Genomic DNA, 15,563 nt, shown 5'->3' with positions numbered 1-15,563 from the left:
ATATAGTATTTGCTAGTAACTATAATTTATATCATTATAATACTTAAAGAAACTAATAATTTGGCGAATAATGAAATGGTTATCAACATTTTAATCATGGTCTCCATTTTATTATGAGTATTAATTATGCGTATTAATGGAATTCAAGTATTTAAAAACACGTCAATTGAAAAAAAAACGGTTTCCAATTTTTTTAGATTTCGGTTTTGAATTTAATACCGGTTTCCAATTTTTTATGGTTTCGATTTTAGCTTTAATACCGGTATCCAATTTTTTTCGGTTTCGGTTTTAAATTATAATACTGGTATCCAATTTTTTCCGGTTTCGGTTTTGACTTTAATACCGGTATCCAATTTTTTCCGGTTTCGGTTTTGATTACGGTTTCGGTTTCGGTTTTAAAACAGTTTATACCGGTTTCTGAAATCGGTTTTGAAAACGGTTTCAAGCCCTGCTTCAATTGATTCTTAAAATAACTCAAATGGTTATAAAAGTGGGACCTGTTGTAATAGATTTCTGCTAAGATATAATGAATTGTTTCTAAAACCTTAAAATATTTTTATGCAGTTATTATAATTAGGTATCAGTAGTAAAAATAATGACAGGCTGGATACATAAACTATTTATTGGGTATTCGTTTAGGGTTTAGTCTAGCTCACCTCAGTGCTATACACGGTACTGGATAGTGGTAGTTGTTGGAAGCAATAATATATCATCGCATTTCAAAACGATTCTTTCTGACATGTATTCAAAATCGATTTATGACGTTTAGTTTTAAAAAACACACATCATTTTAAAGTCAATACATTCATCGTTCTACTCAGAATCTAAAATGCTTAGGAAACTATTACGCCAATAAAAATTACATCTCAATGTGCCAAATAAAATCGATTTCCTATAAATTAGTAGCATCCCATGAAACTGTATGACTTATGTTATGTAATATTCTTAAAAGTATTTACAAAAGATAAAAAATGTTATTATAAGTGGCCCGGTGCCAGTTTTTCAAATTTTCAGAAATTCAATGAAATATGAAAATATAATTTTATATTTTAGTTGCCATCTCAATTACCTATAATATTTTTCCACTAATCTACTACCCAATAGCTATTTAGGGGGGGGGGGGTTTGATAGGGTGTATTATATCGAAAAAAATGACTTCACGGGAATAACTCTCAGGCTTTATAGAATTGTCGGATTTTTATGACATTTTTTTTATCTGAAAGAAGAACACTTCCTACAGACCGCATAGGTCTCTAATTTTGTATTTTATTTCATATAATTGTATTAAAAAATTTGTAAAAAATACTATTTATCTTGTATGTTTTTAGACATATTATAAAGTTTGAGAATAAAATATTGAAACACAGAGATCGATGCGGGCTGTAGAATATTTCCCTCTAGCAATTAAAAAAAAAATATGAAATTTGGTTAATTCTACAAGGCGGTATCGTTATTCCCGCAGGGCGCAGAATATATTTTTGAGGACAAAATGGCATCAGCACCGGGCGCCTTAAGTCGTCCGCTTGTATTGTAGCCTGTAGACATACATTTTCTATAGACTTGCTCATTAATTTTCTTGATAGCGATTAGAAAAACTAAAAAAAACCCGGAGAACTGGTGTATACTATATGTCTATATTGTATTGAATAAATGTAATTTTGAGTAAATTTTTTTGAAAATGATTATTAGCAGTGAAAATTATTCGGTTTAGTTTAGTTTATGTTATATTATATTTATATTATTACAGTAGTCACTCGATAATTCGAAAAACTCCATAAATCGAACTAAACGCTGAATACCCAGAGAAAACCTCTATAATTAGAAGAAAATACATGTATTCCGGTCCCCTCGATAATTCGAAATGTCTATCGGTGGGATAAACACTATAATAAAATTCGAATTTTTTTCCACGAACCTCTATTACTCGAATTTCCTTAAACGCGATTAGGTATAATTTATATATTTGACGTATGTACTCATAATGAAACTAATAACGACGGTGGATAAATATTATGGTACCTAGTTTATAAATGTTATCGTACCTTAATTACCTAATCTAAACTTTAATAAATAATATATACACAAGTTTCCAGGGGCCAAAGTTTTAAATGAGGCCCCTGTACGAAAAAAAATATTAATGTATACCAGGGTGAAGTGACCACTGACCCACCGACGTCTTATGAAAGTATTTAAAAAATGATGAAGAAATACCCCTTAAAGATTGGGTCTAACTTTTTTATTTTTTAAGTTATGGGTAATTAACTTTATTTTATAAAAACCATACTTATCAAGCATTTGTTTCTGTATCTTCAAAAGTTTTCAACATTTTGATGTAATTTTTTTTATTTTAAAGCTTTTTAATTATCCTATCAACTGACATACGCAATTAAACTAGAAATGTGCTAACTATTTTTACTAAATTAAAAAAGTAGAAAAAAGTAGGCAAAAATTAGCATTTTTTAAAGGAAATCGTGTATTATACCAAATAATTTATTACTTAGTATGGGTTTTTTGTTTTTTGTATTATGACAACTAAAATTTACCGAATATTATAAAATTAAACAATTGAGGACCAATTACGACCGATACTCAATTCTATGAAAACTAAGATTGTGACGATTAACAGGAGATATTATAAATACCAATCTTTCAAGGTATTCTAGGTATTATTTAGTAGAATAATATAAGAAACAAAAAGCTTATACTAAGTAATACATTATTTGGAATAATGCGCAATTTACTTTTAAAAATAATAATTTTTGTCAACTTTTTTCTGTATTTTTAATTTATTAAAAATAATTAGCACATTTCTTGTTTAATTGCGTTAGTTAGTTGATAAGACAATTAAATAGCTTTAAAATAAAAATAAAATGACGTAAATATGTTGAAAAGTTTTGAAGATACATAAACAAATGCATGATACGCATGGTTTTGATAAAAAAAAATTTAATTGCCTGTAACTAAAAAAATAAAAAAATTAGACTCAATCTTTGAAGGGTATTACTTCATCATCTTTGGTATACTTTCATATGGCATTGACCAGTATCTTCACCCTGGAACACATTGTATATTATTTACTATTAGGTACCTGTTATAATAAATATAATATGTAGATAATGAATAATGAATAATGTATCACTTTATTTATAAGCTTTTTTCCTAGCTAAATAATCATCGAATTTTTTTAGGCGATTTATGCAGTGTTATATAGCCTATAATGAAAAAAAGGAATGGACAAATCAGAGGCCCCTAAATAAATTCTAACTATCGAGGTCCAGGCGCCATGCCCCCGCCCCCTTAATCCGTGGCTTGTATATACATAAAATTGTTCACCTCTCTTTAATTCGAATTAATTTGTTTTCCCTCGATTATTTGAACACTCGGTAAATCGAAAACCTTTATAAATCGAATTTTTAACTCAGTCCTTGAATTTCGAATTTTCGAGTGACCACTGTAATAGTATTGTTTTCATTTGGTAGATTTGCCAAGTCAAAATGACAAAAAAAAAAAACTAAAGAACTTAAGTTTATATAACCGTTTTGTCGCGCTCGCCTCAAATCAAGATTAAAGATACAACTTTAAATATATCTTTAGTCGTGCCTCAAATGATACCAGTGAAAATGTAATTGCCACACCCTCAATCAGCAGCTCTGTGGACTACCTCGACAACCTGTCTAAAGCTGATCACAACATGGAGCCCCAAATATACACAATAAAATAAATATTTAAAATAATATATCAAACAAACAAAATCGAAAATTTCTTATGCCTATAATTCGCTCAAAAAAAAAAAAAATGAGCCAAAATATTTTGAAAATTGTAATATTAACATCCGATCAAAAGTATTAGTTTTTTAGTTGCACCAAAAAAAATTAAATCGATTTTCTCGAAAACGGATTTTGCTCAAAACTCACCGTTTTTCCTTAATTTCTTGTTTTTTTTCCTTCGCTTTTGAAAACAACTGTGAATTTTCTAATTCGGCCTTTCAAAAGTACCAACTAAATTCACTTTCCCATCAGAAAAGATGGTGAAGTTGAAAATCAAAGCATTATTTCTACTAGTAAAAATGTTTACAGAAAGGAAAAAAACACACATCATTGTAAAATCAATACATTCATCAGTCTGCTTAGAATCTAAAATAAAAGCTCCTTTCCTCTGTTGTTTGTAGATATTTTAGGCAAAATATTAAGGACCTTCATGACACACGTCACTACTTAATACTAAAGTAGTAATTAAGAAACTATATAAAAAATAAAAAATAGTCGTAACCCACCGCAGTGTCATAGTTGCCAATACTATTGGCCTATTCAACCTTCCTAACACGAGTCTCGATGCGATTAAAATAACACTTTACGGATAAGTGCACCAAATGCGCCCTATGCACCAAGGATCACACTGTCAACTTCAAGGGATGCACAGCATTTAAGTCAACTCTCAAGAAATCCTCTCTAAAGGATGCTCTAACAAAGGCCTCTGATTTCCATACTCAACCCGAAATCAAAACATACACAGAACATGTTTCTAACACTCTTTCACAGTTAAGTACAACTCTAAATTAATTAATTAGTCCTACAATTCGTCTTAATTTTAAATATTTAAATTTATCTATATCCCAATTTCATTATCATATATTATTATTATTATTATTTTTTTATAATATTTATACTTATCTTTTTTTTAAAATTGTTACTTTTCTTATATTCTGCAAATAGTCCGATTTATTATTATCTTTAAACCTTCGGGCTGTCATAAACATTATTTAAATAATATACTTAATTGTTGAGATGTAATAGTTTATGCCAGAAGCTAATAAAAAAATTATAATAAAATAAAAACTTGCCCACGTACCGAAAATTAGCGTGAATAAGTTTACGGTATAAATATCTTCATTTATCTAAATGTTTTGAAAAATTCGTTCTCTATATAGAAATGGAGAAAATGTTGAGGGTCTGCGATTAAGATTTGTTGAATTATAAATTGTATGATAAAATAATATAAATCTGTCATGGAGAAATCGTTAATTTATTTGTTTCAACTAAACCTAAAATTAACTACTATTTAATTAAATTAAAGAATACTTGTAACATTTTTAAGGAGTATACGAATGTTATTCACTGACCTCAGTCATGTTGAAAACAAATAGTACCTAATCATATTTCTTAATTCCACGTTTATCGTACCAACGATAAACTATTTAAATAATTTAAATAAAAGTACCCATCTACGTTGTTAGTATATGGTATTAACAAATTATTAAAATAAATTATAAGTGTAAGTTTTATCAAAATGTAATTCATTTCAAACTATTACATTCAAAATCAGTTAAAGATTTTAAAATTAAGTAAAAGTCAAGTGTTATAATAATACAAATATTTTATTCACCGAAGTCACTCCGTAAATGAATGCTCGTCTTGCCAATGGTCCTGGTCCGTCAACAGTCTTACCATCATCTTCTGGACCCCAAGAAGCACTGTATATATCTATATGATTGATGTTCAAACCCAACGCGCGAGCTTCAACAGCATCGTTTACTGTACCATCTAACATCCTAACTCCTGAAAAAAAAATATAATATATTAATATTAAAGAAGGAAGTATGAGTAATATTGTCATGGGAAATGATTTTTTCTTAGAACTTAGAAGTATGTGGTTACTTCGCGCATATGACTAGATACGAGTTGTAGAAATGTGGGTGGTTGCAGTGGGATGCGATCGGATTTGGTTTGTGCACAATAATATTCTATGTCGGTGAACGGAATACAGTATATCAATTTTTTTTTAAATAATAAATTGTTATATTTGTATGTAAGTACCTATCTACATCAATTAGGTTAAATTTATTTGAAGAGTATTATCAGTTATGTACTGTTTTAATTTTGATTGATAATTCCAGTGCAATATATCCCGAAAATATTAATGATACCCTAGGCTCAATTATAACTTTTTTTTTCAATTATAATTTTTCAATTACTACTGTACCTCCAATACTGGCGTTGTATGCCACGCCGATACCGCAATACTGGTTAAATGCGATAGCAGCTACTTCACCGGCGCACCTCGTACCGTGCTTGTTGTCGCCATTGTCCCGCGGCATAGGGTCATCATCATTGTCGTTTATGTCGGTGCTAGCACTTGGGTCCTGCATAAACAAATTTAACACATTTTAACAATAAAATCAGGATAAAATTGCGTGGTTATTGTCAACTTAATAAATATATTAACTTTATACTAAAATCAATATAGGTACAATGTTTAAGGTTTGCAAGGAACTCAAATAATTAAACAGTGAAGTATCTTACAAAACATGAAATTTGTTTGTGATTATTCAAGAATAGAATAAAAACAATACTATATTATTCATAGAATACATTTCTACGAATGATTTATCATGAAAATAAATATATGATACAATAAATAAATAATAAAAATATACCTACTAGACAAAAGTATAATACTAAAACTATATTTAACATTCTTAAAATTCTTTGTTACATTATATTTATTATTGGTATATTAATAATTATCCTTTATTATTATTATGAAATGCCTATTTCAATTTTTTTTCTTTTTCTCTGTCATAAACTTAATTAAATTTGAACTCTTGTATCAAATTCAAGCTTGCTATTATTATGGAGGGAAATTATTTAATGTGTCTATTTGTATACATTAATATTATTTAATTATGTGAAATATTAAATAAATATAATAAATACAAATGTATATTATACAAAATTCATAATATTATGTACTATAATATTAATTATTATTTAATACGAAATTTAAATAATGATTGATAACTTGATAATAATACGATGTTAATATTTAAATAAAATACAGGACCAATTATTCAGAATACAGATATTTGTTTAAATTATCAAAGATTTATTTAGACATATATATAATTAATATAAAATCATATTAATATGTAGGTATTTAATTATATTACAATTTGAAAGTATATATAAATAACACTAGCAATAGATAAATAAACAGCAGGAATTATAATCCTATTAGAGTATTAATGAATTAAATATTTTACGTTGTATCGGACATTCTCTTAAACCCACTATAAAAAACAATTTTAAAGCGAAAATAATATTTTTCTTAAATATGGTATTTTAAAGAGTTAAGTCAAACGACTCAGAAAAAAGAGTAAAGGGATATTAGATTTAAAACTCGACAGACAATTTTTTATTAAAAACAAAAGAACAATTTAAATATTTTATTTATCAGGGATGGAAATCTTACTAACTTAAAATGTATTTAAATTACGAAAAAAGATTTCTATGGACACGATTTCAATATGTACCTACTTAACTACATAGAACAAAAATAAATATGATTTGCTATATGTTGCTCTTTTGAATACTTTAATTCAGTAAATAAAGATAGGATTGAAATATTGTATATAATAAAAATTATAAGAATTGATAAATTCATTGTTGAATTGAAATATTTAAATTTAAGAATGAAATTAGCTTTTTATTAGATACCAAAGAAGCCTCTAGCTCTAATATGTTTGGAAGGCTGGATATACCTATATACTACATATTATACAATTTTAAACACGAGTTGAAAAAACCACGAGTTCGTAAAACTTTGAGTATACACTCGAAGTGTTGCTGTTTTTGACGTTTTCACGGGATAAGTTTTAAGTAAGAAATTTAAAAACACTGTTTACATTTCAATATATGGTCTCGTAGAGACCATAGGTATTGGTTATAAAATGTATCTTGGCCCGATAATCGATATATTTGTTTTTTTATATACATATACCTAATACAAGTATACATTCTTATATAATATAAGACTATAGTCTCATTATTGTTGAGTGTATACTCTTTCCGTTTATTGGCGGTAGTCAATCGATAATTTTCAAGTTGTCGATGATGCTACTTAAATTAAAAAACAATATCCGTATCTATTCAAAAAAAAACTTGTACCTACCAAAGTTGTCGAAATATAATTTTTATGTTATTCATGATAATACAAAGAGATGAAAATATAATCCTATAATATCATTCATTAGCACGACCGAAAATGTTTTCACCTTTTTCCTGCATAACTACGAGCAATAATTCGATAACTATATTTATATTAACATGCAGGAATAAAATTAATGATGTAAAATTGTAAAGTAATACAAACAAACCCGTCAAGGATCAAACTAATAATTCAAATCAAAAACAAGGATTTCCCAAAATGAAAATACTCGCATAATATACAAAATGTTAATAACGCATAAGAAGACAGAAACCCTCGCAGAAGCCATAAGTAAATAAAAATATAATTTGAGTTTCAATATATTAACTCATTGCAGGGCAAAGTTGAATGTGGCATGGTTTTTATTCTAAATTAAGTTATACGAGGATTTAAATTTATAAAAAATACAGACATTTTATTTAGATGGATATTGGTTTCAACGGGAATATATATAATATATCGTACTTGATTAAACTGATGGTCATTCGAGAGCATGGCCAACTATGATATAATATATATATAATATATATGTGAGTTTATACACTTGAAAACCAAATTAAACCCAAGCACGTAATATAGTATCTTTTGGAGTACCAAAAACGATATCATTAATGTTGTATAATTTGTGAATACGATAAAATATAATAATTTGATACCTAGCTGTATGACATTCTAAATGACGTAAAGTATCCTTTGGAAAGGTTTTTTTTAAATATATAATATATAGATACTAAAAATCCGTACACATATAATTATTATGTATGACGTATAGGTACATATGAAATATTATTCAGAAGTAATCTCAGAGTGAAGTTGTTAAGTCCTCCACATGCACTTTTTTGCTTACAATTTGTTTGGAAATATACATGTAAAAAACTAATATTGGAAATCAATTAAATATGCATGCAATCGTTATAGCAAAATATACGAATATAAAATATTGTATAACAATATAATATGTCATGATATAAAAGTACAGAATATGTATAATGATATACCAATTATTGTGTATGTACTTATAAATGTCAAGTTGAGCAAAAAATGAATTTTTCAATTAAGTCGGAAACTCGGCAATTATGTATAAATGTATAGTACATAAATAAAAGAATAACTAGTTATATAAACCCTTTCACTATACAATTATATTAATTACCTATACTTGACAAAAACAGTTTTTTTTAAACCAACAGATTATTTTATAATTTACACACAGAGTGAGTTTATTTTGAATTTGTGTAATGGGAATCTTCATAATTATTCGGTTAACATAATATAAGCTCACATTATATACGTACGTGCTCATCACTATAGCTGTTTAGCCAAATTCCATTATCAAAAAGTTTTATTAAACAGCTTGCATATTAACCTTTACAAGTGCGTCATTCACACTCTACACAGCCATGAGCAACGACTTCGTGAAAATCTTTGGAACGCCCAAGGCTTTTAAAGGTGGCTAAACTTTAATACGGTTCAACACACGCAAAACCGTATGGAGATTTTACTCCTTACTACACCGTTATTATATTTTAATATCAAAATAAACCTATTTTGCACGTGTGAAATTCCTCACAGAATTTTAAAAAGTAATATAATTTAATTTAAATAAGATAATATTATTACATTATTTACTGTAAACTTTACTATATTCATGTTTAAAATGTTTTAATTTTCATATTAATTAAATTATTCATAATTCAAATCACAACAAAATGCCTCAAGGTAAATTGGTATGGTATGCCTATTATTTATTGAAATGTTCAATGTTGTGTAATTATTTTATTTCCAATACAATTTTACATTTTAAAACAAATAGCAACAATATAATTACAAATATTTACAACCTTGTTTATCTACTATAAAGGTATATGTAGAAATTATTGTTTTATATAATGGATATGTCAAATTTTGAAATACCTAAGTAAATATTTGAAATGTACATCATAAAAAGTTGCACTAAATAATAAAATCCATATAGACATAAAAATAGCTAATTCACAAATAAGTTTAATGTTGATCGAGTTTGAATAGGAAATTACAAATTTAGGACATTTAATAGGTAATGAAAGTGTTTAAGATAGATATTTTAAAACTTAATAATTTGTACATTATATTAATATATTCAATTTTATATGTAAAAAGTTCTTATAATAATTAATAATAATAAGATAAATATATATTCTGATATTCAGTGAAACGTAAAAAGTTACATTAGTAAATTATATTTATTATTTACGACTTACGCTAATACTGTTTGAAAGCTCACCCATGTTTTGTATAACGTACATTAAATTTGTACATATATAATTTGTATAGGTACCTGAAAAGTTTAAATCTACTGAATACTCTCTTACTTAGGTACCATATGTATCGTGCATGATGTATTATAGAGATATAATTTAATTATTCCAATTTTGAATGATAAAAAATTAAATAAATTATATCAATAATTATTGAAGAAAAATTAAGAACCTCTTAAATTATAATGTATAACATCTTATGACGATGAGTGTTGTTTTAACTTGTAATCATTACTTAAGTTTATCTATTTGCATTATGTATTTAATGGTAGAACGGTTTAAATTTAGTAGTCAAGTCAATAATACAACTAATGTCGGAAAGAATAATACTTAAAAAATAACAATCGGATAACAATGCCAACTGCGATGAATAACTAAAAGCAATCGATACAGCCATACCACACCCACGGTATAACACCCCGGCATTAATTCCCCAAACACTTATGCTCACATCGAAAATGTTTGCGACTACTTTATTGAGTCAACAAATTCATGACATGGTTTGTTCGGTAGGGGGGGGGGGGAGAGTGCGATATCGAATCGGTGGCGAGTGGTTATATGAGATGGAGGTGGTGAGGGTGGAATACACGAGTTACAAATCGCATTTCCTTTTACTCTATTCCTCTCCTTGCCACTATACTTCCCACCACACTCATCCGGGTCCTCGTTTTTCTCATTGTCGCAAAAAGCGTTGCGCACAACAGCACTTTTCTGCGAACACTGAATATGAAATCGTCAAATGGGTCCGAAAACGCTGAAATCCCAGTTTACAATGCGTACTGTCGATGTTTTGGTGTGTGACAGACTGTTTATGGGTGAGTGGTATGGGAAGAGGAGAGGAAAGCAATTTGTTTGCCTGGTGCAAATCGGATACTAATACGATTCCACGTCGTCGTCGTCAGCTGATTCGGACGGGAAACGAAATGCACACCCTCATTAGGGGATGGGAAAACGTGGTATGTTTAGTACTCGATCGGTTGGGAAATGAAAAAGGAAAAAATACTGAAATAAGAGACAAAAGGAAAATACGAACACGTAGGTATGTTACTAATATTATTATTATTATTATTATTATTATCATAGTGTTTGCTCACGTAATTGTGTGCCAAATCGGGATGATTGGTCTGTATACCGTCGTCAAGTATTGAGACGACTACATTTTTGCCGGTATACCCTTTTTGCCAAGCCGGACCCATATTCATGTCGAAGCCGTCCAGAGCACCACCATTCTGAAAAATAAAAATAAAATGATCATTAATTTATAATACACGAGTGTAAGTACCTATCTAAAGATGTGAAATGGGTAAATTGAATTTTAATGTATATGACAGATATGTACAGGATGCAGACTACAATTGTCATACGACCTATAGGAGTTAGGAGTACATAAAAACAAGGTAAAAACAAGCATTTCAGTATGTCTCACAATTTTTTTTTATCATTACTATCCTCCACTTAAAACTCAAAATATTTTACGGCAATATACATAGTGAGTAGTATAAAGATTGGTATGTAGGTAACATTTGTCTATTTAGCGGAAGAGTACCTACTCTTAACATGAGAATAGTTGTTGTAATATTTTTAGAGCTGAGCGAGATTTTTTTTTTATGCATAATGCGAAAAAACAAGATGGATACAAACTATTTCTCGAGAACGCGAAGATACAATAAATAGGTATTAAAGCAAATCTTAATATTTCTTTACAAGTCTGAACTGACACACCTAATATATATAGTGAGATTTATACATATATTTCTCAACTATACGTTATTAGTTTATCGTTACCAAATAAATTGTATAATATTAATAAAATAATAATCAATAAAAACCAATAAGAATCAATAAAAATATAATCGGGCCACTATACTTAATGGGCCACCGTGTCTACTCATTTACCCTAATAGGGCTTTGTAGTTAACATACAAATTAACATGGTGGCCAACTAAGTTAGGCTGGGTTAACTCGTAATAACATTACATTTTTCATCACACAAATGTTTTATACGAAGTTTAGTTTATTAGAAAATTACAGCATAATGTATACGAAAAAAGGGAACTGTACAAACTTTGAACATTCTGAAAAAAGAAAGAAGCACGAAAGCAGATTTTTTTTCGCCTAAGATATGTAACTCGATTTTTGTCTTTTTAGTATAATGTTCAAAAGAAAAATAATAATATAATTATTTGAAATTAAATGGAAGAATTCTCAGATATTAATTTAGAAAAGTAATAAAAAATGTGGAACACGGTAGTAAAAACAGTTGGTAAAAATAGTTTCTTTTTCAAACTTTTAATGGAGTTTTCTTAAAATTATACAGCAATAAACGTTTGTGCTATATTTGAATAAGAAGACATATTTTTAACCAAAAACAACCTACTATTATATTCGTTAAATAATATTGTAGTTAAGTAATGAACATACCATTATGTTATAATGATAATTATTTTTAAAAGAAAAGAATTAATAAATACTCAATTTTTTTTGGAAAAAATATATATTATACAATAATTTATAACTAATAATAGAATAAATGCAATGGTGTATACCTATAATATTTATTGAATTATACTTATTATACCAAATATTTTCTTTTTTTCATTTATGTATATAAAAATTAATTTGCAGTTGCAAAAAAATATTTTAAGATCATTGACGAGAAGAAGTGTAAAAGATTGTTAAAAAAATAAATATATTTTCTAAATTTTTAAATTGTTCATGCCATTTTGTTGAATTAAATTTGGAGATATATATTATTACGTTGTATTTTAGAGGATAATTTATTATTTATAATATAAAATATTAATAAATTGCGGATTAAGTTTGGCTTAATAAAGTATGTAAATAAATTATTAAACAATTATTTCGTGTCTATTCAATATTTTATTTTTATTAAATATTAAATTGATCGTAATAATTGAAACAAAATTTCAATACAAAACAGATGGATTTTAAGAATCTAATTATAAAGTCTCATCTATTAAATATTTATTATACATAGAACTTTTTAGATGTAATTCACTGAGAATAATTGTAGAAAAAAAAAACTAATTTTGGTTTCTCAGTTAGGTCATAATGTATAATGTATATTATATAAGTTCACAAAATGTATAAATGTTTTAAATATTATATGACTAATAAGTAATAACTAATAACCCTAAATTAAAACACAATGAAGACGTATAGAAATTTATATAAATATAATACATTCAATATGAATTCCAATTTCTTTTTAATTTGTTTCATAGAAAAAAAAATATTTGATAGTTCTCAGCATACAAATTGTCCTCTGTCTTTAAAATTGGTTGTTATAAGATTGTCTCCCTCACCAGTAAGAATAATATAACTGGCTTTCCTCGAGAATCGAGATGACTGTTGAGACCAGTGATCAATATCCAACAACTAGTCTCATGTGTCCATGGTCTATAAATATTATATAGGTTTATACTTTTTAAATGTAAGCCCTTATTATCGACTTACCGGATACACAGCTAGGTTAGGCCTAGAGAACTTTTACCAATTGGACATTAAACCTATTATTGAGCTATTGATCTTCTGTTTGCGTCTTTCAGTTATAATTGTTTTTTTTTTTTTTTTTTTGGGGTGGGGGAATGGGACGATTTATTGAAAAATAATGATCCATCTGTTTGACAACAGAGGACTGATAATTTTTTTTTATCATATGTTCTAACAAGTTCCATTATTGAAAAAATATTTTTCTGTATTATAAATATTGAAATGTTCACCAATTTGAATCATAATGTGTATTTTAGTTTTACCAGTAGAAAACGAAAATTCTTCATGGGGTAAACATTTAATATTTCGTTTAGAGGAGAATACTGTTTTTTCTCTGATTTTTATTAACAATACAAGGTTATTCAAAATGATTTATCCGATAACAAATGCCTGTATATTTTTTGTTTTTAGGTTTGTTATGTGTTTTATGTCTTGGTCACACGAACAACATCTAGTCGGAACTCAAATTTATTTCATGCATATTTATTATAATTGACTCTGCTAATTTTTAGCTCCTTTGTGGTTCAGATTAAAACGGTGTTACATAGACAGGCAGGTAGACGGTATATTTAATATATACATACACAAAATAAGTAGTTATATTGTGTAAGATCTAGGAAGCTGGTGCAAAGGATCGGATAATTCATTTTGAATAACCCTAAACTACATTATGCAAAATTTTACACTTTTATTAATTTTGTTTTATAGACTTATAACATAATACGATAATATTAAATATTAACTTTTATTTATTTGTTCACTATAAATTAAAAGAAAACATTGATAAGAAGCGTGCTTATATTTATGTATAATTAATTATTATATTATATTATACTTATAATAATTTACAATTTAAGTTTATTTTAAAGCTTACTTACCAGGTACCATTGTTCCTTAAAAAGTGGATCAGGAAATACATTATGGACAGTGTTACCAAGACGTCTGAATGGTTGTCCTTGTGTAAGTTGTGATAATGGCCCACCTGATGTTTGTTGCTGATAAAAATCTGTGGAACCAGCAAATACGGTGGCCGGTAAATTAGGTCCAGGGAAATCCCGTTTTCGCCGCTTCTTTTCATGTTGTTGCTGAACCCAATGCACCTAAACAATTTAAAAATAAACATTTAGGTATTACACTAAGAATAGTTAGGATCATTATTTAAAAATAAAATAACGGATTAAACATATTAAAGACAGTTTGTTTTAATAATACTGTAAACATGCTAAACAAAAGGACAAAAGTATATATTCATTTTGCAAATGAACATTTATCTCGCCCGAAAACAGACTCGTTCGTGCGAACTGTATTTTAAGTTATTTATAGACGGGGATTATAAAATATCTTGAAAAAAAAAAGATGAATCCTTTCTTTTTAAAACTCATCCAAATATAACAGTTCAATAGTTTAATACTACCTATAAGAGTTTTTACCTACTGTAGATACCTACATTTTATATAGTCGTTAGGTATATCATTTTTTTTTACTATTCCCTCGTATAATAAAATGAAAATTTCGGCTGAATGAACTAACATAGATAGAAGGTATACATAAAATATACAAAAAAATGATAGCATTTACATTTTTTTCACTGAATATACACAAAATATTGATGTTCACATGAATATTTTATCGTGGATTAAATAATGAATTAGTTTAACCTATGTTTAAATTATTAAAAATTTCTAAAACGCAAATCAAGAACAGAAACTTAAAAAATAGAAATGGGTCAAACGAGATTTTAGGTTTGTCACAAAAAAAATAGAAAGTAAA

General features: G+C 27.5%; 1 protein-coding gene across 2 annotated transcripts in view; it reads right to left on the bottom strand.

The window, feature by feature from the left end:
• Positions 1 to 15,563, bottom strand: part of LOC100164716 (furin-like protease 2) — a 147,222-nt gene that overhangs the window by 45,718 nt on the left and 85,941 nt on the right. For both annotated transcript variants that reach the window (XM_008184884.3, XM_001943261.5), the window contains exons 4-7: positions 14,672 to 14,893; positions 11,375 to 11,509; positions 5,980 to 6,139; positions 5,383 to 5,555 (exon numbers count right to left, since the gene is read on the bottom strand). In XM_008184884.3, coding sequence (XP_008183106.1) covers positions 5,383 to 5,555; positions 5,980 to 6,139; positions 11,375 to 11,509; positions 14,672 to 14,893 — 690 coding nt within the window. The remainder of the gene's footprint in view (positions 1 to 5,382; positions 5,556 to 5,979; positions 6,140 to 11,374; positions 11,510 to 14,671; positions 14,894 to 15,563) is intronic.

The sequence above is a fragment of the Acyrthosiphon pisum genome, chromosome A2, assembly GCF_005508785.2.
Source record: "Acyrthosiphon pisum isolate AL4f chromosome A2, pea_aphid_22Mar2018_4r6ur, whole genome shotgun sequence".
Classification (NCBI taxonomy): domain Eukaryota; kingdom Metazoa; phylum Arthropoda; class Insecta; order Hemiptera; family Aphididae; genus Acyrthosiphon; species Acyrthosiphon pisum.
This window is presented reverse-complemented; position numbering and strand designations above follow the sequence as displayed.